Below are 27,982 nucleotides of genomic sequence, written 5' to 3'. Positions count from 1 at the left end.
CGCCTGGAAAGCGTGCCGGGGCTCGCGGGTCCTGGATCCCCAGTGCCAGGGCCAGGCGTTCTGGCCCCCGAATGGCGCGCGCTCCCAAGGGGCGGGGCGGGGCGGGGCGGGGGCGTGGCGGGCGGGGGCCGGGGGCGTCCGCTCCTCCCCCTCGCTGTCAGTAGGGCTGGCTGCGCCGAGCCCCCTGCGCGCGACACATGGGGCGCCTGACGGAGGCGGCGGCAGCGGGCAGCGGCGCTCGGGCTGCAGGCTGGGCAGGGTCCCCTCCCACGCTCCTGCCGCTCTCTCCCACCTCCGCCGGGTGCGCGGCCACCATGGCGTCCAGCGACGAGAACGGCACCAACGGCGGCGCCTCGGAGGCCGGCGAGGACCGGGAGGCTCCCGGCAAGCGGAGGCGCCTGGGGTTCTTGGCCACCGCCTGGCTCACCTTCTACAACATCGCCATGACCGCGGGGTACGCGCGCCGCGGGGCACCCTCGGGCCCTCCCCGCGCCGCGGTCCGCGGAGGTTCCGGGCTCCGGGGGCGCGGGCCTGGGTGTGAGGGGCGCGGGGGGTGCGGGCAGCAGCCGTGGGGGAAGGGAGCTGTCGCCGCGGCCACCGCCGGGTTGAATGGAGCGGGCGGGGAGGCCGGGCCCTGCGCGCCAGGCATTGCCTAATACGGTGCACGGCGGGGCGCTGGCCGAAGGTTAAGTATAGACCGGGGTAGGAATGCGGGGCCGGCCCGCGGGGGAGGCGGCTGCGGCCCGGGCCCCGCTGCCTTCGCTGCTGTTGAAGGAGCGCCCAGTCCTGGCCACTGGATGGTCTCGAGAGCGCAGAGCTTCCTGCTGCGATCGCTGGGCAGAGTTTTCTCCCCTGTTCATTTCACCGCGACTTTTTTTTTTTTTTTTTTTTTTTTTAAAGCATAGCACGTCCTAGAGCTTGTCACTTGGGACGATTTTGAAATGACCACCCCCCTTATCCCAGCCTGGAGCTCCTGCCCAGCATCTTTATGGCCTCAGGCTCCGTGGCTGATACCCTGGACCTTGACTTTTGGCTTTGAGTATGACTTTGCAAGTTAAGGTTACACAATGACTGTCGCTCTTCGCAGAGCTGTCGAAGTGACTTTTGTGTCAACTGCTTCTCAAAACCTGTTGGGAAAATGCTTTTCCATTTCTAAATTGCACTGCCTTTTAAAAAAGTTATTTTCACATTATCACTCGAAGTATTAACTTATGTAAATGCGAGGAAAAGTTTACTATTTTCTTTTTTATTTATTTATTTATTTATTTTTTTTTTTTTTGAGACAGAGTCTCGCTCTGTCTCCCAGGCTGGAGTGCAGTGGCGCGATCTCGGCTCACTGCAAGCTCCGCCTTCCGGGTTCACGCCTTTCTCCTGCCTCAGCCTCCCGAGTAGCTGGGACTACAGGCGCCCGCCACCACGCCTGGCTAATTTTTTTGTATTTTTAGTAGAGACGGGGTTTGACCATGTTAGCCAGGATGGTCTCCATCTCCTGACCTCGTGATCCGCCTTCCTCGGCCTCCCAAAGTGCTGGGATTACAACCGTGAGCCATCCCGCCCTGACAGTATTTTATTTTATTTTTTAGACAGAGTCTCACTCTGTCGCCCAGGCTGGAGTGCAGTGGTGCGATCTCCGCTCACTGCCAACCTCGGCTTCTGGAGTTCAAGCGATTCTCCTGCCTCGGCCTCCGGAGTAGGTGGGACTACAAGCGTGGGCCACCACGCGCCACTAATTTTTGTATTTTTGGTAGAGACAGGGTATCACCATGTTGGCCAGGGTGGTCTCGAACTCCTGACCTCAAATGATTCCCCCACCTCGGCCTCCCAATGTGCTGGGATTACAGGTGTGAGCCATCGCACCCGGCCTAATATTTTATTTTAATTTTTTAAAAATAGAGATGGGCTCTCACTGTGTTGGCTAGGCTGGTCTCAAACTCCTGGCCTCAAGCAATCCCCCCACCTCAACCTCTAAAAGTGCTGGGATTACCACTCCCGGCTTAATATTTTAAACTTTCTCCAGGATTTATAGAAAAATGTGATTGACAAAAATTTAATAAATCTTTACCTATGGTGATTGAGTTTCTATTATGTGCTTAGCATATGATATTGAATGCCAAATACAGTTCATACAAATGTTATTTACTGAGGACTTACTATGCAGGGAACTGTGTTGGTTATTTTAGGTGTATTTTTAGTCCTTTAAAGTCCTGTGAGGGGCACATGATATTACATTATATAGATTAGAAGAGTGAGGCACAGATACTTGCCCAAGATCGCAGCCAGCAAGTTTCAGTCAGACATGGGTTTCAACCCAGACTCTCTGACTCCACTGTCCTGCTACTACATCTTTCTTTCTTCCTAAATTATAATCTTGGAAAGAGAGAAAACTAATGTATTTACAACAATGCAGCAGTCACCAAATGATGCTGCCTTTAAATGCATTCGGAACTGAAAGAATTCTCTCACCTCTGTGATAGTCTCGTTAATAAACGTTTCCTGAGCCGGGCGCGGTGGCTCACGCCTGTAATCCCAGCACTTTGGGAGGCCGAGGCGGGCGGATCACGAGGTCAGGAGATCGAGACCATCCTGGCTAACACGGCAAAACCCCGTCTCTACTAAAAATACAAAAAATTAGCCGGACGCCATGGCGGGCGCCTATAGTCCCAGCTACTCAGGAGGCTGAGGCAGGAGAATGGCGTGAACACGGCAAAGGGAGCTTCCAGTGAGCCGAGATAGCGCCACTGCACTCCAGCATGGGCGACAGAGTGAGACTCCGTCTCAAAAAATAAAATAAAATAAAATAAACGTTTCCTTTTATTTCCTTTTTTTGTTCTTTTTTAAGGCAAGCCCTTGCTCTGTTTTCCAGGCTGGAGTGCAGTGGTGCTTACTGCAGCCCCAACCCCGAAGCTCAAAGCGATCCTCCTGCCTCAGCCTCCTGAGTAGCTGGGACTACAGGCGCACACCACCATCCTCAGCTAATTTAAAATTTTTTTTGTAGAGTAGGCTGAACACGGTGGCTCACGTCTGTAATCCCAGCACTTTGGGAGGCCGAGGTGGGTGGATCGCTTGAGGCCAGGAGTTTGAGACCAGCCTAGCCAACATGGCAAAACCTCGTCTCTATTAAAAATACAAAAATTAGCCGGGCATGGTGGCACACGCCTGTAATCTCAGCTACTTAGAAGGCTGAGGCACGAGAATCGCTTGAACCCAGGAGGCTGAGAGATCGTGCCACTGCACTCCAGTCTGGATGATAGAGCGAGACTCTGTCTCACACACACACACTAATAATAATAATTTCTGTAAAGACAGGTTTTTGCAATATTGCCCAGGATGTTCTCAAGTGATCCTCCCACATTGGCTTCCCAAAGTGCTGGGATTACAGGTGTGAGCCACTGTGCCCAGCCAGTAAACATTTTGAAATATGTGCCTTGTGTTAACTGGGTGTCTGTCCTTTCTCTTTTCAGTTGACTCTCTGTCTTGAAAGCCAACTTATATTTCAAAAATGAACATCAATGCATAGCTCCAGTTTAAAGACTTCAGTGCCTCCCTGCCACCTCCACCCTGATCTAAGGGATTCAGGCTGTCTGCCATTCAAGGCTTTTTGCAATCTGCTCCCGCTTCCCCTTTCCAGTCAACTTGCATTTGATATCTCTGACTCACTCGTCCCTCAAAGCACCATGTATTTTCACAGCGCTCTGCTTCTGTGCTCAGGTTTTTCACTTTTGTATAATGTTCTCCTGTTATTCCCATGACTTCTAATCAAATCGACCTGTTTGAAGTTTTCCAGGTCTCCTGCCTTACCTGGTGCAGAATTAAATGCTTTCTCCATTCTGTCCCTCTGACCCTTCCCTGGCAAATCAGGGCTTATTCTAAACTTGTCTCCCTCTGCCTCTATTGAGAAGTTTCCTTGTCATGTTTACAAAATGAGGGATATTGAAATGGAATAATCTCTGTAACTGACTCTTCAGAGGCTTTCTAGAGGCATTGAGATTTGAAGAAGGAATAAGATTTGCATACATAGAGAGTAGACATTTCAGGTGATATAAATTCTGGAAATAGGCACGATATGCAAGCCTGATGTATTCTCTTGATTGAACTGGAAGATGCTGTTGGGGAATAGTGGTAAATAAGGTTGAAGAAGTTGTAGTGTTGAAATTGGGACAAGAACTTACACGTTTCATGGGGTGGACAGCAGAAGACTAGTTGAGGCTCTTTTTGTTCATTTAACTTATTTTATTTCTCTGTTAACAGAACTTTGGTGTGTTTATTAATTTTTTTTGTAATAATTTTCAAAACAAGCTGGGAACAGTGGTATGCACCTGTAATCCCAGCTACTCAGGAGACTGAGGCAGGAGGATTGCTTGAGCCCAGTAGTTTAAGACCAGCCTGGGCAGCATAGTGAGACCCCATCTCAAAAACAAAACACACATACACACACACACACACACACACACACACACCCCAAATTGCAAAGCAATGGAATAGTATTTAAGAAATATTATAAAATTTTACATAAATGTAAAAAACATCTTGTTATTTTATCAGCCTATCACACACTTTCATTTTCTTTTTATGTTTCATATGAATATCTGACCTCTTCCAAGCTTTTACTCAAAACTTCATTCTCAAGGAGGCCTTACCTGGCCATCTCAATTTGAATAGTGAAACATACTCCTTATCTCCCTTGCCTGTTAATTTTTCTCCATCCGACTTTCTTTCATATGATTGTACAATAGATTTTACTTATTTGCAATGCTTATTGTCTGTCATCTCCATTAGAGTGTAAACTCCATGAAGTACTCAATAAATATTTGAATGAATGAATGAGTGAATGTATTACAGCATTGTTGTATTATCTGCTGTATTGTATATTTTTCCATTTTCACTTAATGGTCTGTCAGGTTTTCATAATTATACTTTCTGACCGTTACATATGAGTGTATAGAATTAATATACAATAATGGATTAAATCATGCCCCTAATGACATTTTGCTTTTATTGGTTTCTGTTCAATTGGTGGCTTAGTGTAATAAATTCCCAGAAGTAGAATTATACCTTTAAAGGATGTAAGGATTTTTTAGGGTTTTTTTTTTTTTTTTTTTTTTTGAGATGGAGTCTAGCTTTGTTGCCTAGGCTGGCCTCAAACTCCTGGGCTCAAGTGACTTCCTACATTAGCCTCATGAGTAGCTGGGATTGCAGGGGAGTGCTACCATGCCTGGCAGATGTGAGGATTTTTTTTTTCAAGACGGAGTCTCGCTCTGTCGCCCAGGCTACAGTGCAGTGGCGCGATCTCAGCTCACTGCAAGCTCCGCCTCCCAGGTTCATGCCATTCTCCTGCCTCAGCCTCCCGAGTAGCTGGGACTACAGGCGCCCACCACCATGCCTGGCTAATTTTTTTGTATTTTTAGTAGAGACGGGGTTTCACTGTGTTAGCCAGGATGGTCTCGATCTCCTGACCTCGTGATCTGCCCACCTCAGCCTCCCAAAATGCTGGGATTATAGATGTGAGCCACCACACCTGGCCAGATGTAAGGATTTTTATGCCACTTGCTCATAATAGGGAAATGAGCATTTCTCTCCCTCCCTCTTTCTTTCTGACAAATACTTTTGATCCCGTATATATAAATGCATTGTCCTTCAAATACTTTAGGCCCTGTCCTTGAAGCAGGGTAACCTGGGGCATTAATATATAAACAACAGTTGCAATAAAATAATGAGATAAGTGCTAAGCAGATGTGTCGGAGGACAGACAGGTAAGGAGAATTCGAGAAAGTTTTCTTTGAGAGATCATAGCATTTAAACTGAGCAGTGAAGGACTTAATAGGCATAAGTGGGGAAACAGCATGAGTTAGAGGACAGAGATCTGAAATTGCAAGACATCTGTTGAGGCATCAAGAAGATGGCTTGGGCTGGGCGTGGTGTCTCACGCCTGTAATCCCAGCACTTGAGGCTGAAGCAGGCGGATCACGAGGTCAGGAGATTGAGACCATCCTGGCTAACACAGTGAAACCCTGTCTCTACTAAAAGTACAAAAAATTAGCTGGGGGTGGTGGCGTGCACCTGTAGTCCCAGCTGCTCGGGAGGCTGAGGCAGGAGAATCTCTTGAACCCGGGAGGCAGAGGTTGCAGTGATCCGAGACCATACCACTGCACTCCAGCCTGGGCAACAGAGTGAGACTCTGTCTCAAAAAAAAAAAAAAAAAAAAAAAAAAAAAGAAGAGGGCCTGAAGTGTAGAGTGGGAAATGAAGGCGGACAGGTAGCTTGGTCCATTGCACTGGGCCTTAGATGCTTTGCTAACATGTTTGGATTTTAGTCTGTACACAATACAGAAAGGTGTTGTTTAAAGGTTGTGTCTCATTCCTTTGTAGCTGGGTAACCTCAGATAAGCTACTTAACCTCTCTGACTCTTAGTTTTCTCATCTGTAAAGTTGGAACAGCACAACTACTTAGCTAGATTATAAAGGAATAAAGAGATAATGGACATGAAGTTCTTAGCAGGATGCCTGATGCACAGTGGATGTTTACAAATGTTCATTTTTATTCCTAGTGCTTTATTTAAAATTGTACTTTTTTTTTTTTTTTTTTTTTTTTTGAGACAGAGTCTGGCTCTGGAGTGCAGTAGCACCAGCTCAGCTCACTGCTCAGCCTCCCAGGCTCAAGTGATCCTCCCACCTCAGCCTCCTGAGCCACTGGGACTACAGTCACGTGCCACCACACCTGGCTAATTTTTAAATTTTTTGTAGCGACAAGGTCTTGCCATGTTGCCCAGGCTGGTCTTGAACTCCTGGGCCCAAGCAATCCACCCACCTTGGCCTCCCAAAATCCTGGGATTACAGGTGTGAACCACTGTGTCTGGCCTAAAATTGCACTTCTTGCAGAAAGAGAAAGTAAGATATTTTCACAATATACTTAGTATGATTTAATAGAACAAGAAACCCAAGGTTCATTTCCCAGAATGTTAAGTAAGGGCTATATCTTTTATTGCTGCATAGAATCTATTTTGTTGCTGAGGATAGAACTGCGAATGGACCTACCACAAATTGTTCATCCATCTATTTGTTGATGGACATTTGGGCTCTTTTCAGTTTTTGCTATTACAAATCAAACTATAAGCATGCATGTACATGTCTGTGTATGAACATATGCTTTTGTTTTGCTTGGGTAAATACCTAGGAGCGGAGGGGCTGGGGCTGGGTCATAGGGTAGTCAAGTGTTTAATTTCTTTTATTTTTTTGAGATGGAGTCTCACTGTGCCACTTATGCTGGAGTGCAGTCGTGCAACCTAGGTTCACTGCAACCTCTGCCTGTGGGTTCAAGCGATTCTCCTGCTTCAGCTTCCTGTGTGGCTGGGACTCCAGGCGTGCGCCACCATGCCTGGCTAATTTTTTTTCTATTTTTAGTAGAGACGGGATTTCACCAGGTTGGCCAGCCTGGTCTCAAACTCCTGATCTCAAATGATCCAGTGCCTTGGCCTCCCAAAGTGTAATTTCTTATCAAACTGCCAAACTGGTTTCCAAAGTGGTTATACCCTTTTATCTTCCCTCTGGCAATGAATGGGACTTCCCATTGGTGCACATCCTTGCCAACCCTTGGTGTGGTCAGTCATTGTAATTTTAGACATTCTGAGAAGTACACTTTGTTATCTCATTGGGATTTTGATTTTGTTTTCCCTAGTAACTAATGATACTGAGTATCTTTTCATGTGCTTCACTTGCCAATCGTATATCTTCTTGGGTATCTGTTCAAATCTTTTGCCCATTTTTAGCTGGGCACGGTGGCTCACGCTTGTTAATCCCAGCACTTTAGGAAGCCGAGGCAAGTGGATCATGAGGTCAGGAGATCGAGACCATCCTGGCTAACACAGTGAAACCTGATTTCTATTAAAAATACAACAAATTAGCCGGGCGTGGTGGCGGGCGCCTATAGTCTCAGCTACTCGGGAGGCTGAGGCAGGAGAATGGTATGAACCCAGAGGCGCAGCTTGCAGTGAGCCGAGATCGTGCCACTGCACTTCAGCCTGAGTGACAGAGCAAGAGTCCGTCTCAAAAAAAAAAAAAAACAAAACCCTTTTGCCTATTTTTTTCTTTAATGGGCTGTTTGATTTCCTATTACAGAGTTTTGAAAGTTCTTTATACAATCTGGATACAAGTGCTTTACCAAATATGTGATTTGCAAATATTTTCTTCCAGTTTGGGCTTGATTTTGTGTTCTCTTAACAGTGACTTTCAAAGAGCAGGTGTCTTAATCTTAGTGAAATTCAGTTTCTCAGGCGTTTTTTCTTTTATGAATCTTTCAGTTTGACTCGTTATTGGCATGAGTGCCGGTGTACAATCAGTTGAAGCACTCACATATTGGCTGCTAAACAAAAGTATAACTTTTATCTAGAAAAGGCAGTTTAGAGGTGTCAATGAACAATATATGAAAGCATGGACCAGACGTGGTGGCTCACGTCTGTAACCCCAGTACTTTGGGAGGCTGAGGCAGGCAGATCACTTGAGGTCAGGAGTTGAGACCAGCCTGTCCAACATGTTGAAACCCCGTCTCTACTAAAAATACAAAAATTAGCTAGGTGTGGTGGCAGGTACCTGTAATCCCAGCCACTTGGGAGGCTGAGGCATGAGAATCACTGGAACCTGGGAGGTTGAGGTTGCAGTGAGCCGAAATCGCACCAGACTGGGTGACAGGGCAAGACTCCATTTAAAAAAAAAAAAAAAAAAAGAAAGTATGGAGTATATGAAAGTTGAAGACTATCTTCGGTCCAAGCCTCCAAATGGCTAAAGGAGTTATACAAAGGAAATAGCAAGCTAGAGTATTGTTTTTCAATGATTATTGAAATAATGGATCTAGGCAATATCAGTAACTGCTAGCATCATAAAAGAGAGAGTCTGGCCAGGTGCAGTGGCTCACACCTGTAATCCCATTACTTTGGGAGGCTGAGGCAGGCAGATGGCTTGAGCCCAGGAGTTCAAGATTAGCCTGAGCAACATAGGGAGACTCCATCTCTACTAAAAAAAAAAAAAAAAAAACCCACAACAGCAAGAACAATAATGAGCCAGGTGTGGTGGTACACCCCTGTGGTCCCAGCTACTCGGGAGGCTGAGGTGGGAAGATTGCTGAAGCCTGGGAACCCAAGGCTGCCATGAGCCACGGGCACACCACTCACTCCAGCCTGCGGGACAGAGCGAGAATCTGTCAAAAAAAAAAAAAAAAAATCCTAACTGCAGAAATTCCAATTGCTTTTGAAATATTTTCTGTTTGTTTTATTATAGTTACTAAACCGATAGATGAAGGAAGTTCAAAACTGGTTCAATATAGGACCCTTAGAGAGATTTTCTTTGACTGTCACCCTTTGTGATGGAGGGCTTAGGAAGTGAACCCTGATTCAATTGGCTCCTGGCCTTACTTATGGAAAAATAGACAAGAGGTTAGAATAGATGGTTCGATGTGTCCTTTCAAACCCCTGAGCCTGTCAATTTCTTTTATTTCCCAAAGTTTAGTGAGTGGCATGATCATGATACTATGCTAGGTGGTACAATACTGCCACCTATAGAGCAACAGTAGAACTTGTTATAATGTTAACGATGCATGGATTTTTATACAATGCTGTTTAAAAATGTAGAAAACTTGCCATCCGAATGACTCCTTTGATTGGTAGGTTAATAATTGCCTTTCAAACTTATCTTTTGTGGACATCTGATTTGGGTTCACCTAAAAAAGACAAGTGTATGGAAAATGTGAATGAAAATATCTTAAACTTTTTGTTTTCTTAGTAGAAGAAACATGGGGACTTTGAATTGAAGATAATGAAATCATAACACTTTAGTTGTGGAAGGTACCTAAAACATGATTCAGATGAGTGCCGTAGGATCAGTCCAGCACCGAGTTCAGTGTTGGCGCTCACATGAGATGAATCCATCAGTTATAGCCACAGTGAAGCTGGGGTAGAGTGGAAAGGGGTCAGGACTAGGGAGTCTGGAGACTGCAGAGGTTCTATTTCAGACTCAGTCATTAACTTACTCTAAGACTCAGGGTAAGTAACTGAATGTTCTAGAAGATGATTATCTCATCTAAAAGAGTGGCCTTCAAACTTTTTGGATAGCATGCTACTATCAATTAAAATATTTGAGCATAGACTCTCCATATAACTTTAAAAATATATTTATAATGTAAATATGAATTGTTATGATTAACTGGTATCTCAGGGCACAGTATATACTTAGAGCTAGACCAATACAGCATAGTGGCTTAAGAGCATATACTCCGAGCTTAGTGGTGGCTGTGTGACCCTCTCTGCCTATTTCCTCAGTAGTGAAATAGGATAATAGAAGACCCTCGCCCCATAGGGTTATTGTGAGGATTTGAGGTTAGTATGTTATGCATTGAAAACAGTGTCTAAGACATAGAAAGCACTCTGACAATACACTTATTATTGTCATTGTTATTATCATGAATATGATGAATATGTCTGCATTTCAAAGGTCCTTGTGGTCCTTTCAGATATTTACTTGACTTCTTGCCAATCTGATAAATAAGTCATTGCTTTTTACCTTATTATGTTCTAAGAACAGAAGTGTCATTCTGCCATCTTATTGTTCTCTTGAGCATGCATTTTCATCAGATTCAGTTAGTAGATTCTTTGCAGGAATCTTTTCAAGCCGTTTGTCCGCTGTATGAGTGTTGTTTGGTTAAAAAAGTTAAAATTTTTTAATATAAATATATTAATATAAAATATAAAATATAATTTTATATTTCATAAATCTACTTACTAGACTCTTTGGAAACTATCTAAAAGACTAGGGTAGCTCCTCATTCCCTGGGTGAGTTATTAGAGCTTTTAAAAAGCTACAGATGAGGTAAGTTGCTTAAACTTAAACGTGCTTTTGTAATTGCAAGGGAAACTGGAACAAAATAACTTCTCATTGGTGACTTTAGGAAGAGTGAGAAGTACTATGAGAAAGCTGGTCTCCACAACTCTAGCTTATATTTAAAGTACCATTAATTCATAGAACATAAGCTATATTTATATGGAAACGTAAGTTTAAAAGCAAGGGCATGTCATATTTTTTTCTTCTTTCTTTTTTCTTTCTCTCTCTCTTGTTTTTTTTTTTTTTTTTTTGAGACAGGGTCTTTGTTGCACAGCCTGGACTACAGTGGCACAAACATGGCTTACTGCAACCAGAGCCTCTGTGCTCAAGTGATCCTCCCACCTTAGCCTTCCAAGTAGCTGGAACCACAGGCATGTGCCACCATGCCTCTAGAATTTTTTTTTTTTGCAGAGACAGGATCTTGCCACGTTGCCCAGGCTGTTTTTTTCTTTTCTTTATTTTTTTGAGACAGAGTCTCACTCTGTCACCCAGGCTGGAGTGCAGTGGCACCATCTCAGCTCACCATCTCAGCTCACTGCAACCTCCACCTCATGGGTTCAAACAATTCTCCTGCCTCACCTCCCAAGTAGCTGGGACTATAGGTGCCCACCACCACACCTGGCTAATTTTTGTATTTTTAATAGAGATGGGGTTTTGCTATGTTGGCCAGGCTGGTCTCGAACTCCTGACCTCAGGTGATCACCCACCTCAACCTTCCAAGGTGTTGGGATTACAGGGGTGAGCCACTGTGCCTGGCCTCTTCTTTTGTTTGTGTTTTTTTAAACAACCTTTTTGAAAGCAGGCCCATGGCTGATCTTCTATCTGTGGCTTGGCAATTGTTGTTGCCGTTAGTGAAAATTAAGTAAATATTAATTGATGACTTTTTTTTCCCCGAGATGGAGTCTTCCTCTGTCACCCAGGCTGGAATGCAGTTGTACGATCTTGGCTCACTGCAACCTCTGCCTCCCAGGTTGGAGCGATTCTCCTGCCTCAGCCTCCCGAGTAGCTGGGACTACAGGTGTGCACCACCACGCTTGGCTAATTTTTGTATTTTTAGTAGAGACAGGGTTTCACCATGTTGGCCAGAGTGGTCTCGAACTTCTGGCCTCAGGTGATCCGCCTGCCTCGGCCTTCCAAAGTGCTGGGATTGCAGAGGTGAGCCACTGCGGCCCGGCCCATCTTAACCTTTTTAAAGTGTAAGTTCAGTGGCATTAAGTACATTCACATTTTTGTGTAACTATTACTTCCTTCTGTCTCCATAACTTTTCATCTTGCAAAACTGAAACTCTGCACGCAGTGAATGCTAACTCCTCATTGCCCCACCTGTCCCAGCCCCTAGCCACCACTATCTTACTTTCTGTCTCTATGAATTTGACTACCCTAGGTATACCTCATATAAATTAAATCATACAGGCTGGGCATGGTGGCTCACACCATGTAATCCCAGCACTTTGGGAGGCTGAGGTGGATGGATCGCTTGAGTTCAGGAGTTTGAGACCAGCATGGGCAACATGGCGAAACCCATATCTACAAAAAATACAAAAATTAGCTGGATATGATGGCGCACACCTGTAGTCCCAGCTGTGGGGAAGGCTGAGATGGAAGGATCGCTTGAGCCCTGGACGTCAAGGCAGCAGTGAGCCAAGATTGCGCCACTGCACTTCAGCCAGGGTGACAGAGTGAGACCCTGTATCAATCAATCAATAATTGTTAATTGTTAAAGATGACAGCAACACACAATGCAAAAAAAGAAATTTATTAAAGAAAAAAATGATCATACAGTATTAGTCCTTTTGTGCCTAGCTTATTTCACATAGCGTAAGGTCTTTAAGGTTTATCCGTGTTGCATGATTGATATGTCAGAATTTCTTTTCCTTTTTAAGGTAAATATTCTATTGTCTGTATAGACCACATTTCTTTTTCTTTTTTTTTTTTTGAGATGGAGTCTCACTCTGTAGCCCAGGCTGGAGTGCAGTGGCGCGATCTTGGCTCACTGCAAGCTCTGCCTCCCCAGTTCACGCCATTCTCCTGCCTCAGCCTCCTAAGTAGCTGGGACTCAGGCGCCCGCCACCACGCCCGGCTAATTTTTTGTATTTTTAGTAGAGACAGGGTTTCACCGTGCTAGCCAGGATGGTCTCGATCTCCTGACCTCGTGATCCGCCTCCCAAAGTGCTGGAATTACAGGCATGAGCCACCGTGCCCGGCCTGTATAGACCACATTTCAAGTATCCATTCACTCACTTTTGGACACCTGGGTTGCTTTCACCTTTTCGCTATTTTGAATAATCCTGGTGTAAACACAAATGTATAAATCTGTGGTATTAAGTTCGAAAGAACTTTATAAAATACTTTTTTTTTTTAGGTGGTTGGTTCTAGCTATTGCCATGGTACGTTTTTATATGGAAAAAGGAACACACAGAGGTTTATATAAAAGTATTCAGAAGACACTTAAATTTTTCCAGACATTTGCCTTGCTTGAGGTAAGTTTTCCATCATGCTGTTTTTCTATTGCTGTAATATTTATGTGAACATTTTTTGTTGTGCAAAATCAATATGATTTTGCTGATTACATACCACCTATGGATTTGCTTAATACCAATGTTGACAGTGGTTTATTTAATGTTTTCTATTATTGATGTAATGATTTTTTTTCTATTTGCTTACAGATAGTTCACTGTTTAATTGGTGAGTTTTTGCTTTAATTTTATACTTTTATTATAAATTGCCTTTAGGGCAATAGTTGACTTGTTTTTCTTTTTAAGGAATTGTACCTACTTCTGTGCTTGTGACTGGGGTCCAAGTGAGTTCAAGAATCTTTATGGTGTGGCTCATTACTCACAGTATAAAACCAGTAAGTGACACAAACATGTTGTCTACTTGAGCCTGCAGGAAAGCTTTCCATTCATAGGAATCTAAAATATTAACATTTGTATATTTCAGGAAGTGGTAGCATTGGACAAAAAGGAGTTGGTTTTGAGTTTTAGATATTGTGCACTGACTTAGTACCTTAGCAGAATGACTTTGAAACACAAACAAACCCAAATATTGGCATCTTATATCCATAATATATTCTCCTTTGATATTTTCCAGTTTTTGAAATTAGTATCCAGATTCTGTCAAATAACCTGCAGAAAATGTTCTTTTCTACAGAATTTCTGTTCAGTCTAAGTTGTCCTCTTTGATTATGTCATCAAAGTTGTCAGTATACAATTTATTATTTGTTGCCAGGCGCAGTGGCCCACACCTGTAATCCCAGCACTTTGGGAGGCCAAGGCGGGTGGTTTGAGACCAGCCTGGCCAACATGGTGAAACCCTGTCCCTACTAAAAATACAAAAATTAGCCAGGCATGGTGGCGAGTGCCTGTAATCCCAGCTACTCTGGAGGCTGAGGCAGAAGAATCGCTTGAACCCGACAGGCAGAGGTTGCAGTGATCTGAGATTGTGCCACTGCACTCCAGCCTGGTTGACAGAGCAAGACTCCGTCTCAAAAAATATATATATATATATCTCATTTAGCATTGAGTATTATAGCAACAGACATAAAAGTAAATGCGGTTCTGTAGATCTGAACAAATGGAAAAGACTAAAAGTTAGAAGGGGTCAAAGGATAAAAATTTTAGTTAGGAGGAATTAAGTTCAAGAGATCTATTATGCAACGTGGTGACTATAGTTAATAGCAATGTATTGTATATTTGAAAATTGCTAAGAGAATAGTGATCTTACCACAAATAAATAAGTATATAAGGTAATACATAGGTTCGTTAGCTTGATTTAGCCATTTCACAATGTGTACATATTTCAGAACATCATGTTGTACACCATAAATATATGCAATTTAAATTTCCAATTAAAAATAATTGTCAAAAAAGTGCTAAGGAGCTTTAGGAAAAATGAACAATTTTTACTGAGGCATGACAGGAGACAGACCTAATTATTGAATCTAATTAATGATTCAAACCTTTCAGGCGAGAAAGACACCATGCTGCTATGTCAAGATATTGGGCATTTTAAACCCATGACAGGGCCAGGCGAGGTGGCTCACGCTTGTTATCCCAGCAATTTGGGAGGCCAAGGTGGGTGAACCACCTGAGGGTCAGGAGTTCGAGACCAGCCTGGCCAACATGGTGAAACCTCATCTCTACCAAAAATACAAAAATTAGCCAGATATGGTGGTGGGCGCCTGCCATCCCAGCTACTCGGGAGGCTGAGGCAGGAGAATTGCTTGAACCCGGGAGGTGGAGGGTGCAGTGAGCTGAGATCGCACCACTGCACTCCAGTTTGGGTGACAGAGTGAGACTCCATCTCAAAAAAAAAAAAAAAAAAATTAAACCCATGACAGGAACATTTCCTATGTCAACCCGTCTGACCTTCTTGACAGCCTTTAGAGCCTCCTGTCTACGTGAGGATAGATCTCTGGCCTCCTTTCCATCTCTCAGATGCCTTTCTTAGATGCTTGGGGACTGACACCTGACCTCTTCTCTGTTCCTCTTAGCTTTACTGGCCTCCTGTCTGCGTGGAGACAGTTCACTGACCTCCTGCCCTTTAAACTTTATCCCTCTTGACTAGTATCTTTCACTCAACTTGCTTGAGTTCCCTGTTCCCTAACCAGCAACTGCCATGCAGATAGTGCAGATAGCAGTGAGCACATGGCACGGGAGAGGCAAACTATTAATTAACTTTGCCTACTAGTTTGAAAGCAGGAGGACAGCATTCACAGACTAGAAGAGAGACTCTTCCAGGCAATGAGGGAATATAATAGCTGAGTTAGGACCACCATGAGTCTGAAGAATGAAGAAGAAAGACAACATTAACTAGACATTAACTAGAGAGACGGAGGTAAAGGGAAGCTTGAGAGTTGCGAGTTCCAAAAATAAAACAGGACCCATCTGCCCCGTTTATCCTCCAGAGGATCTCTGCCTTAATATTCCTATTTATTTTTTTGCTGACGATAGTTTCCCACTGGTACCTATTCAGCACTCCTTAATTAATTCAACCAATATTATTGAATGCATTCTGTACACCTGGTGCTGTGCAAATTTCTGGATTTACAGAAATGAATAAGGTGGGCCGGGTGGGGTGGCTCACGCCTATAATCCCAGCACTTTGGGAGGCTGAGACGGGTGGATCACTTGAGGTCAGGAGTTCGAGACCAGCCTGGCCAATATGGTGAAACCCTGTCTCTACTAAAAATTCAAAAATTAGCCAGGTGTGGTGGTGGGCGCCTGTAGTCCCAGCTACACGGGAGGCTGAGGCAGGAGAATCGCTTGAACCCAAGAGGCAGAGGTTGCAGTGAGCCGAGATTGCATCATCACTGCACTCCATCCTGGGTGACAGAGTGAGACTCTGTCTCAAAAAGAAAAACAAAAGAACAAGGCAATCCCAGCTGTCAAGTGTACTGGTTTTTGGGAAGTGGGGGACACTTAACGTTGAATCATGCACAATACTAATCATGCACAATGCTAATCATGCACCTCATCTGTGCCCAGCAGTGTGCTGGGATATGGCTGTTGATAATACAAACATGGTTCTCACTGGTGGAGCCTATACTTGGGAGAGAAGCTAAACAAATATTTAATTATATAAGTGTTAAGTGCTTTGAAGCAAGAGCTTGGTATGTGTTGCAGTATACCTAGGGACTTAGTCTGATGTAGGGAGTGAAAGAAGGCTTCCCTTAAGGAGGGATACAGATGTTGAGCGCTGATATGTACAAGAGTTAGCCAGACATCTCTTAGTACAGATTGGCAAATACCACAACACAGATATGAACAAAGTACAGTAGAAGAAGGGTGCTGGGCTGGGCACGGTGGCTCACGCCTGTAATCCTCGCACTTTGGGAGGCTGAGGCAGGCAGATTACTTGAGATCAGGAATTCGAGACCAGCCTGGCCAACACGGTGAAACCCCGTCTCTACTAAAAATACAAAAATTAGCAAGGTGTGTAATCCCAGCTACTCCGGAGGCTGAGGCATGAGAATCACTTGAACCTAGGACGTGGAGGTTGCAGTGAGCTGAGATCACGCCACTGCACTCCAGCCTGGGTGACAGAGCAAGACTCCGTCTCAAATAAATAAATAAATAAATAAATAAGGGTGGTGAGCAAATAACTGCTCAGGGTGAGAGGAGAGGGTTGGAGTCAGTTTTCTAGAGGGTGAGATGTTTTAGCTGAATCTTGAAAGATGGGAAAAGATTTTTTATGGAATAAGAGAGTAACAGTCCAGTGAGAGGGAATAGCATGTGTTAAATTATACAAGTTCAGAGCATATTCTGGAAATAACAACATCTAGTGTCATCAGAGAGAGAAGTAGGTAGGAGGGTTGAGTAATTGTAGATGAAGTTGGAGAGATTTCCGAGCAAGGATTGTAAAGAAGCTTGAATATGGTGCCCAGGTATTAGGGCTCATCCTTTTATTCTGTTAAGAAGTGTGGGACCAGTGAAACTTTTAAATCACAGGACTTAGCTGATTCTAATTTGTTTTTTATGTATTTGCTTCTTTGACTTCTTTTTAAAAGAAAACTTGCATTCAAGAGGACAATAAAGAGAGGAAAGACTGTTTAGGAAACAGTTATAGTAGTCAAGATGAGAGATGATAAATCCCTGAATTAAAATAGTAGTAAAAGGGCCAAAGATGAGTGAGCAATTCAAGCGTTGGTCCTAGAGTATAACAGGTGTGATTCAATGATTACTAGAAGTAGGAGGGTCAGATTTTGGTTTCAGCAAGGTGACATTGTCCTCCGATGATAGCGTTATTGCCTGATGTGAAGGACGAGGGAAGAAAAACCAGTCTATGGTCAACTATTCCTGTGCATAAGATATGTTTAAGTTCCACATTTATAATTAATTATGTTAATGGTGACTGCATTAAGTTTTCTGTATTGCATTTGTCTAACCCTAACATTCCATTATAAATAAAAGGCAATAAATAAGTAAAGTAAGTACCTTCATTGAAAAGTAAGTTCCAGGTTGAATGACACTGGGTTTCTCTGTAATTCTGCAGATCCAGAATGAGGAGAGTGTGGTGCTTTTTCTGGTCGCGTGGACTGTGACAGAGATCACTCGCTATTCCTTCTACACGTTCAGCCTTCTTGACCACTTGCCATACTTCATTAAATGGGCCAGGTGGCGATGTCTTGCAGTTTAGTTTCTCATTGTCCTGTGCATGCTTATTTTGTGTGCTAATGCCAGAGAATTAAAATTCGTGTTTCAGCCTCACGATGCCAGAATGCTGTTATAGGAGGTATAACTGGTATAACTAATAATTATACAAGTTATGATTTGTATTCTAAAAGTTTAATGATCAGAGAGGAATCGTATTAATAAATATTTTGAGTGAAATCAATGTAAGACAAATTGTGGTATCCTTAACCTCAGAATTAGTCATTCATTTTTTTTTGGAAAGCACAATATACATTTTTGGAATTAGCTTACATAAGCAGTGCCAAAAATAGAGTTTTTTTGTCTGTGATGTAAATTATTTTAATAGTCAATCTAGCAGCCACAATTTATGCCATTTATACAATGTGATTGGTTTTTTTTCTTTGCTTTAAGTTGCAGAGACATTTTAAAAAGTCACACTTACTTAAAATTGTATTATTTGGAATGTGGATAAAATTTATATTATTTGAAAGGCTCCAAATATATCCTAAAGCAACAGTTTTTAAAGCAAAAGATATCTGTTCTTCTTGAAATTTGAATTCTTTGAGCAACTGACATTTTAGAACGTTATTATAAAAGCAAAACTGCTCTTTGGAGAACAAGTCACAAATCAGTATAGACTTGTTCATTTTATTCTTTTATTGTAATTTATGGTAGCAATAACAATGACAAATGGTATGTGCCTACTGTATGCCTGAGATGTAGGTATGAACAAAACAAATTCTCTGTCTTATGATGAAGACAAAACATAAACTAATAATATGTGATATGTCAGGTGGTGATAAATGCTGGGATTGTAGGTGTGAGCCACCATGCCTGGTCAATTACTATTTTTTAATCTCATGTATTATACATGTTCAAATATAATAAATGAGAATATATAAACCAAAAAGAAGGAAAACCACTTTTAAATTACTTATAATCTCTCTAACCAAGGATAATCACTGTTAATTGTGTTTTATGGGTTTTTTCTCTTTTTTTTTTTTTTTTTTTTTGAGACAGGGTCTCAAATATTCTGTCACCCAGGCTGGAGGGTAGTGGCACGATCTTGGCTCACTTCAATATCCACCACCTGGGCTCAAGCGATTCTCCTGCCTCAGCCTCCCGAGTAGCTGGGAGTACAGGCGCAGGCCACTACACCTGGCTAATTTTTGTATTTTTTTTGTAGAGATGGGGTTCCACCACGTTGCCCAGGCTGGTCTCGAACTCCTGAGCTCAAGTGATCCACCCACCTCGGCCTCCCTAAGTGCTAGGATTACAGGTGTGAGCCACTGTGCCCGGCCATGTTATATATTCTTTTTGACTTTTTAATATTCTCTAGCTCTTTTTTAGACACTTGTGGCTTACCACTTCGCATATGATGAAATACTTTGAAATTATAATTTGAGCTTAAGTGTCTTGTCTGTCATAAGAAGGTTGTATTACCATTTATATGGATTTGGTTGGTTTTAATCTTACTATACATGAAAATGTATTTACCTTTAGTGACTGGGCTTTTTAAAGGTTGGGAGTTTTGAGTGTAGCTGGACTCTAATCCTAGAACACATCAATATCATTTCACATGACAATGTTCTGGACCTCTGGCACCTTTAAAAATACTAACTTACCATATAGTCTCTTTTCATGTGCTGAATTTACAAAATTTGCCTGAAGAAGATAGCAGACTGTACTTTGCACATTTTCCTGAGGTCAGGCACATTAGACTTGATGGCTTTGTGTGTCTGCCTTTTGGAATGCATTTGCATGTCTTGAGTGTCTGGAAAAGATAAAAACTCTGCCATCGTATGTTTAAATTTGCTGTTTAGAAAGTGTGTATCCATTGCAGGCTGAGCGTGGTGGCTCATGCCTATAATCCCAGCACTTTGGGAGGCCAAGGTGGGTGGATCACTTGAGGTCAGGAGTTCCAGATCAGCCTGGCCAACATGGTGAAACCCTGTCTCTACTGAAAAATAAAAAAATTAGCCACATGTGCCTGTACTCCCAGCTACTTGGGAGGCTGAGGCAGGAGAATTGCTTGAACTAGGAAGCGGAGGTTGCAGTGAACTGAGATCACACCACTGCACTCCAACTTGGTGATAGAGCGAGACTCTGTCTCAAAAAAAGAGTGTTTATCCATTGCCTTAATGTTCAACAAGTTATACACTCTTTCAGCTTTGAAATCATGTGTTACATAATACATTGTCAGTTGATCATAATCATAAATAATTATGTTTCATGTCAAAAATATCTTAAAAATCCCAGCCATCTAAATATATTTCCCAACTCCATTAAGTATGCAAAATAATATTTGTATTTATGTTCAGATGTTGAAGCTGTTGTTCTCAAATAAAACTACACTTTAGAAATGGCTTCTTATTTATACGTAGTTTGGCCTCTTATTACAGTTTGAATATACTTTGATTCTATTTATGTGTTATAAGTGTTCTTGGAAGAGTCCTTAGAATAGGTTTTTCATATTGATTTCCGTTTTAATTTAGAAAATGCACTCCCTTCAAAAAAATTTTAGACAGTAATTGGGAACCTTCAAAGAAGCATTGTATCTTTTTTTTTTAATGTGGTCTATCCATAGTTAAATCTCCCATACTGCCCTCAGAACTTAGAGAGGTAGTAACATGCAATCTTTCTGAAGTGCAAGTAAAGTCAAATTATATAATTTGTTTCCATTTCATTAGAAATTTTCATTGCCCTTAAGACTTTCAACTAGCTTATTGTAGGAGTGTTAATTTTTTCTTCTATTGAAGAACAATCCTGCCAAAAAAAAAAATCTTTTGAAAACCACATAAAGTAAAAATTGCAACTTAATCAGTTTGGGTATTTTACTGAGACAGGTATATAAAATGTCCAGTTATGGGATTTAATAAATTGAGGTATAGGGAAAGATTGATTTAAATGATACACAAATAACTACCCAAGACTGGTAAGAAAGCAGGGAGTTTCTCCAAAGGCCAGGAAGGGATTAACAGGTACAGTGAAGGAATCATTCTTCTTTCTTGAACAGCTCATCTATTTTGGCAAATAATTCTGCCCTCCTCCCCATCTCTTATCTTCGCATATCCCTGACATACAGGAATAAGGTGATTTTTAATTTGTCTCCAAGCTTCTTCAATACTGACAACTTTGACTTTATAGATATTTCTTAATGCCAACAAAATGATTAACTAAAATACAGATTGATTTCTTTTTCCATCAAAATGTTGACCTTTTGTTTTAAATTAAAAACATTTTTCTTTTTTTAAATTAAATTTAATTTTTTTGAGACAGGGTCTCGCTGTGTCACCCAGGCTGGAGGACAGTGGTGTGGTCTTGGCTCACTGCACCCTTGACCTCCTAGGCTCAAGCAATCCTCCTGCCTTAGCCTCCCAAGTAGCTGGGGCTACAGGCATGCACCACTGTGCTCTGCTAATTAAATTTTTTTTTGTGAGACGGCGTCTTAACTATACTGCCAGGGTGGTCTTGCACTCTGGCCTCTTGACTTTAGTTTTCTGTGGTAACTGTTACATAATGACTGAGTTGGAGAAAAATGATTTTTTTTTTAATGAAGAAATATGATCATCTTGGATCCTTTAGGCCCCTCTTTTTTTTTTTTTTTTTTTTTTTTTGAGACGGAGTCTCGCTCTGTCGCCCAGGCTGGAGTGCAGTGGCGCGATCTCGGCTCACTGCAAGCTCCGCCTCCCGGGTTCACGCCGTTCTCCTGCCTCAGCCTCCCGAGTAGCTGGGACTACTACAGGCGCCCGCCACTACGCCGGGCTAATTTTTTGTATTTTTAGTAGAGACAGGGTTTCACCATGTTAGCCAGGATGGTCTTGATCTCCTGACCTCGTGATCCGCCTGCCTCAGCCTCCCAAAGTGCTGGGATTACAGGCGTGAGCCACCGCAACTCTTATTGGAGACCAGCCAGTAGAACACAGAGTGTTTCCTAATTGGAAGCATACATGATGCCTGGCCTACTGTGTATTCCAGACCTTGCCACAGACCAAATGAACACGTGATGACTTTGGATTTAGAGTAGAACTTTCTTAGCTCTACTTTAAACAAGCTAACTCTTCCTTTAATGTGGGAATTCAGGAACTAACTTATCAATTTATTTTGTTACGGGAGCAGTTTTAGACAATGTAATATACTCATTAGTAGCTACTCATGCTTCAGGTGGTATTATCAGTTTTCTGCAATAATTGCTTTTCATTAGTAACCACAAAGACTTTTTCAATGCCTCTTAAAAATAACTACCTTGGTAATTTCAAGGTTTAGATATAAAATTTAGGATAATCACTGGCCTTTTTAAATGCAGCATTTGATCAATAAATTACTAGCTGCCGCGGACAAAAGCAGTCATTTGTGATTTTATGCACCAAAGAAGTTACCATTAAAATACTTTTTTTAAAGCTACGTAGGCCGGGCATGGTGGCTCACGTCTGTAATCCCAGCACTTTGGGAGGCTGAGGCGGGTGGATCACCTGAAGGCAGAAGTTCAAGACCAGCCTGACCAACATGGTGAAACCCCGTCTCTACTAAAAATACAAAAATTAACCAGGCATGGTGGCGGGTGCCTGTAGTCCCAGCTACTCAGGAGGCTGAGGCAGGAGAATTGCTTGAACCCGGGAGGCGGAGGTTGCAGTGAGCCAAGATTGTGCCACTGCACTCCAGCCTAGGTGACAGAGTAAGACTCCATCTCAAAAAAAAAAAAAAAAAAGAAAACCAAAAATTAGCTGGTTGTGGTGGCACACACCTGTAATCCCAGCTACTTGGGAGGCTGAGGCAGGAGAATTACTTGAACCCAGGAGGTGAAGGTGGCAGTGAGCCAAGATTGTGCCACTGCACTCCAGCCTGGTGACAAGAGCGAACTCCATCTCAAAACAAAAACAAGAAAAACTACATATTTTTTTATACATAAAAGTATTTTGGTACTCTAAAATAAGTTGATACTATTTTATTAAAAAGACATTGCCTATTATGGAAACTGATATTAGGAAAAGAAGGATGATAATCAATAAGCAAATGATTAAAGTACAACTATTAACCTTACATAAGGTTATTGTAAATATGTAAAGAAAAGAGAATTTTGAAGTTTAAATTTAGTAGTAGCAATAGACCTGTAATGTAAAGTCTAATAATTATTCTAGAAAAATAATTCTCTGAGGTTTTTCTTTCTCCAGATATAATTTTTTTATCATCTTATATCCTGTTGGAGTTGCTGGTGAACTTCTTACAATATACGCTGCCTTGCCGTATGTGAAGAAAACGGGAATGTTTTCAATAAGACTTCCTAACAAATACAATGTCTCTTTTGACTACTATTATTTTCTTCTTATAACTATGGCGTCATATATACCTTGTAAGTATATACTTATTAGTACTTTGATTTGACATATGATGTGGAAATTTTTGAAAGGATATAATAATAAGCAAGGGGAAATAATTAGAAATAATTGCTTACAAATACATTAAAACTTCAGTTTAACCCCATATTTACTGATAATTTGGGAAAATTGAAGGGAGATAGAGGCAGAAGACATTTCATTAGCTATGAGAGTAAAGGCAAGTAAATTAACGCATGGATGATTGCGTTCTCAAAATCATTTAAATATCAGCTTGGTATGATTTGTTTTTTTAAGAAAGATAAAAATAAATCATGTTTAAAGCATTAGTGCACTTTTTACAAGCATTTAGAATTATATGTTTGAGTATAAACACTGTATCCAAGAAAATTTCAGATCATTTCTATCTATTCATTAAGCATATATTTGGAAAAATCATCTAGGAGTAGTTTTGAGTCTTATTTGTTTTGCTCTATGTACTTGCAAATAATAAAGCCTCTTTTATTAAAGGATTTTGAATAAGTCAGCCTTTTCACTAATTTCTCATCATCTTTTAGTAGTTGCAGTGAATTGGTAAGGCTTTACTCCATTTAAGTGCTAATAGTTAGGCTGGGCTCGGTGGCTCATGCCTATAATCCCAGCACTTTGAGAGGCCGAGGCAGGTGGATCACCTGAGGTCAGGAGTTCGAGAGCAGCCTGGCCAACATGGTAAAACCCTGTCTCTACTAAAATACAAAAATTAACTGGGCATGGTGGCGCATGCCTGTAATCCCAGCTACTCAGGAGGCTGAGGCAGGAGAATCGTTTGAATCTGAGAGGCAGAGGTTGCAGTGAACTGAGATGGTGCCATTGCATTCCAGCCTGGGCAACAAGAGTGAGACTCTGTCTCAAAAAAAAAAACAAAAAAACAAAAAAACAAAGGGCTAATAGTGATATATTTTTAAGTCAAATATTGATAGCTTTAAAATCTACATCGACGTGATACAAATTATTTCATCTAAAGGACATGAGCATAAAACCTGGCCAGCCCCTTGAGGTCTCCAACTTTTTTTTGTTGTTTTTTTTGAGACAGAGTCTTGCTCTTTTGCCCACACTGTAGTGCAGTGGCGCAATCTCAGCTCACTGCAATATCTGCCTCTCAGGTTTATGGGATTACAGGTGCCTGCCACAGTGCCCACCTAATTTTTGTATTTTTAGTAGAGACAAGGTTTCACCATATTGGCCAGGCTGGTCTCAAACTTCTGACCTCAAGGGATCCTCCCACCTTGGTCTCCCAAAGTGCTGGGATTACAGGCGTGAGCCACCGCCCCTGGCAAACGTCTCCAACTTGTATCTTTCCCAAAGTCAAAATTGACTTAGTGGTGAAAGATGTGTTTTCCCCTTGTCTTCTAGCACTTCAGCCTGATTCTGTATCTGATTTTCTACCCCAGCCAGTTCAGGAGAGCTAAGGAGGGGATGCCTACTGTGTTGGTTCACATCCCTCTCTTTTCCCAATGGCAGCTTAATGGTAGCATTACTTGAACAGAACCAGAGCTTGCTTAGGTGTCTGTCTGACAGTTACAGGTTCAAACAGTGGGTTCTCTTCTTCCTCATGGCCTTTGAGGCATGTCCATGGAAATGGAGGGCCTGAAGCACCTTTTTCAGTTGTGCTGGGAGATGTAGACTCTGGCAGGTACCAGGAGCAGCTTCCCAGTTCACCATGCTGCCAGCTGCTGAGTCCCACTGGCCAGAGGATCACTCAGCCCAGGACATGTTTTCCACTGCATTCTTTTTCTTTTTTTTTTTTAAAATTCCCTCCTCCCCTTGCATTCTTGATGTTAGTAATAAATCAGTTAATTTTACTTTGCTTATTAAATCCTTTGCTAATTAAAAGTACTTTTTGAGTACTTAGTATTCAAAAGTAGTAGTATTATTTCTCATTTACATTAAGATGAAAGAGGTTAAGTGAGTTGCTTAAAAATCACTAGCTTGCGGCCTGGTGTGGTGGCTCACACCTGTAATCCCAGCACTTTGGGAGGCCAAGGTGGGCAGATCGCTTGAGGTCAGGAGTTCAAGACCAGCCTGGCCACCATGGTGAAACCCCGGCTCTACTAAAAATACAAAAATTAGCCGGACATGGTAGTGGGCACCTGTAGTCCCAGCTACTCAGGAGGCTGATGCAGGAAAATCACTGAAACCAGGGAGGCAGAGGTTGCAGTGAGCCGAGATTGCACCACTGCACTCCAGCCTGGGTGACAGAGTGAGACTCCATCTCAAAAAAAAAAAAAATCACTAGCTGGTGAGTAAAGCCAGGGTTTGAACTCAAGCCCATACCTTCTGTTCTGCTACTCAGAATTTTATGGAAGTATTTACAATAATTGGTCAGTGAGTTTAAGTAATTATGACATGAATAGATTTAGCCCCCTAGGTATATATAATATGATGGTAACCTTTCTTAAGTTAGGAAGTACCTAAATAGAAAGAAATAAAACATATTGTGTATTTTTGCTCTGTTTGAGCTAAGTTTTACAAAGAAATTTTTACCCAGAGTTGCCTAAGCAGGATATTCAAAGCTTGTTTAGTGATAAGGTTCATTGGTTTGATTATTCTGATCATCATATTCAGAAATATTTTCACACTGGTATTGTTTATAGCTGATATTAATTTGTTTATCCACCAACATTTATACTATGAAACACTGGTTTAAAACACTAGTTCAAATTGGTTCAAAATATTCTTCAAATTTGATTGGACAGATGACAATTTGTCCAACTGACCTAATAACATATGTATTTATGTGTTTATTATATAATAGATTAAATACCCTTACACCTAGCCAGGAGGAGCTTCTGCTTTAGGCTCTGTTAAGAGGACCTTGTTGTAGCCCTTCTGTGGTCACTCCACACAGCACCCCACTGCCTTCTAGATCACATTCTAGAAACCTGAGACCATGGAATTTGCTCTCCAGAGGGCAATGAGCATGCATCTGGGCCCTAACCAGGCTTCTTCCTTGATCCATGGTCCTGAGGGTTAACCACGTATCACCTGAGAAAACACCCCTGAGAAAACAGGATAGCCAGGGGGCAGCTGTTTGTGAGGGGTATGGATGAAGCTTAGATGTATGCACCCGGGTATCCTCACACATGTGCAGGAGACCCCTTGCAGAACAGGATACAGCCAGTAGAATGGAGAAGAGGAGGCTGGGCGGGCCAGTTTTCCCTGTGCTGGAATGTTCTGGCACAGCATTCCAAAGAGTTCAGAATTCTAAACTCAAACATGGTTTTCCAGGTCATTATGAAGGTATTTTAATCAAGGTATTTAAGTTTGTTAAAAACAAGCAAAAATAGGCTGGGCGCAGTGGCTCATTCCTGTAATCCCAGCACTTTGGGAGGCTGAGCAGGCAGATCACTTGAGGCCAGGAGTTCAAGACCAGGCTGACCAACCTGGTGAAATCCCATCTCTACTAAAAATAGAAAAATTAGTCAGGTGTGGTGGTGATGCATGCCTTTAATCTCAGCTACTCGGGAGACTGAGGCAGGAGAACTGCTTGAACCTGGGAGGCAGTGGTTGCAGTGAGCTGAGATCATGCTACTGCACTCTAGCAGGGGCAATAGAGCAAGACTCTCTCTCAGGAAAAAAAATAAATAGGCAAAAGTAAAAACAAAACCTCAACAGTTACAGCATTAGAATATTTAGGCATGTGGTATGTGGGCCTCCATTTGCACTCTTATACTCTTGAGCTCTGTAAATATCCAGGGAACAGCAGTGGTATGGGATGTATTTACTCTCTAACATTGCCACATTTAACACGTTTCAAGTATAAATAATTTTAAAGCAATAGCTTATTTTTCTTTGTTTTCTTTTTCAATGAAGTGTTTCCACAACTCTATTTTCATATGTTACGTCAAAGAAGAAAGGTGCTTCATGGAGAGGTGATTGTAGAAAAGGATGATTAAATGATCTCTGCAAACAAGGTGCTTTTTCCAGAATAACCAAGATTACCTGAGTCCAAGTTTTAATAACAGGAATAAACAACTTTGTGAAATATCATGGATTGTATGGTTTCTTAAAATATAACTTGAGACATGTGGTATTTGCCAGTATTTGTGTTCCTCTTGTGCCAGATCTATTTTTTACAAGAACTGTGCAAATATCAGTAACTCTTGGGTAGGTATTGATTATTAGGAAAATAATTAGGTGTATTATCTGGGGGAAAAAAAACTTTTGCTGAATTTTTTTTGAAACATGCTCAAAGCTTTTTAAATCAATATTTAGAAATTAGTTTAATGATTTACTATTATACCTGCCAGTGATATTTATGTGATATTTATAAATGAAAATAAATGCAAAATTATAACAACTTGTTAATAATGTATTGGTATTTTTGAACCCACAATCTATTTTTTCAGGAAATAAGGCAGCATTATGATTAATAACAATGTTTGGAAGCGTGGATATAATTTGCTAAAGTAAGACTTTTGATGTAGATAAAGTAGCAGCATTAAAGCACACAAATATTCAAGTAGATGTCACAGTTGGAAAATATTCTTTGGAAATATTTCTAGGCAGCTGAAATTACTTATACTGCTAAGGAAATCTGTTTTTTATTTAAATTAGCCACTTAAGGACAAGCTTTTCAACTGTGAAGGTTTTAAGGGGTTAGGAAGAGCATAAG

General features: G+C 41.7%; 1 protein-coding gene across 1 annotated transcript; it reads left to right on the top strand.

The window, feature by feature from the left end:
* The first annotated feature begins 141 nt into the window (after nucleotides 1–141).
* HACD1 (3-hydroxyacyl-CoA dehydratase 1) lies at nucleotides 142–27,982 on the top strand. Its single transcript, XM_054436005.2, has 7 exons — nucleotides 142–454; nucleotides 13,225–13,342; nucleotides 13,529–13,547; nucleotides 13,625–13,713; nucleotides 17,856–17,977; nucleotides 23,167–23,345; nucleotides 27,181–27,982. Exons 1-7 carry the CDS (start codon nucleotides 198–200, stop codon nucleotides 27,261–27,263), a joined length of 867 nt encoding a protein of 288 aa, XP_054291980.1. The 5' UTR covers nucleotides 142–197; the 3' UTR covers nucleotides 27,264–27,982.

Source organism: Pongo pygmaeus, chromosome 8 (assembly GCF_028885625.2).
Source record: "Pongo pygmaeus isolate AG05252 chromosome 8, NHGRI_mPonPyg2-v2.0_pri, whole genome shotgun sequence".
Lineage (NCBI taxonomy): Eukaryota > Metazoa > Chordata > Mammalia > Primates > Hominidae > Pongo > Pongo pygmaeus.
Note: the sequence above shows the minus strand (reverse complement) of the source record. Positions and strands in the feature narration are given on the sequence as shown.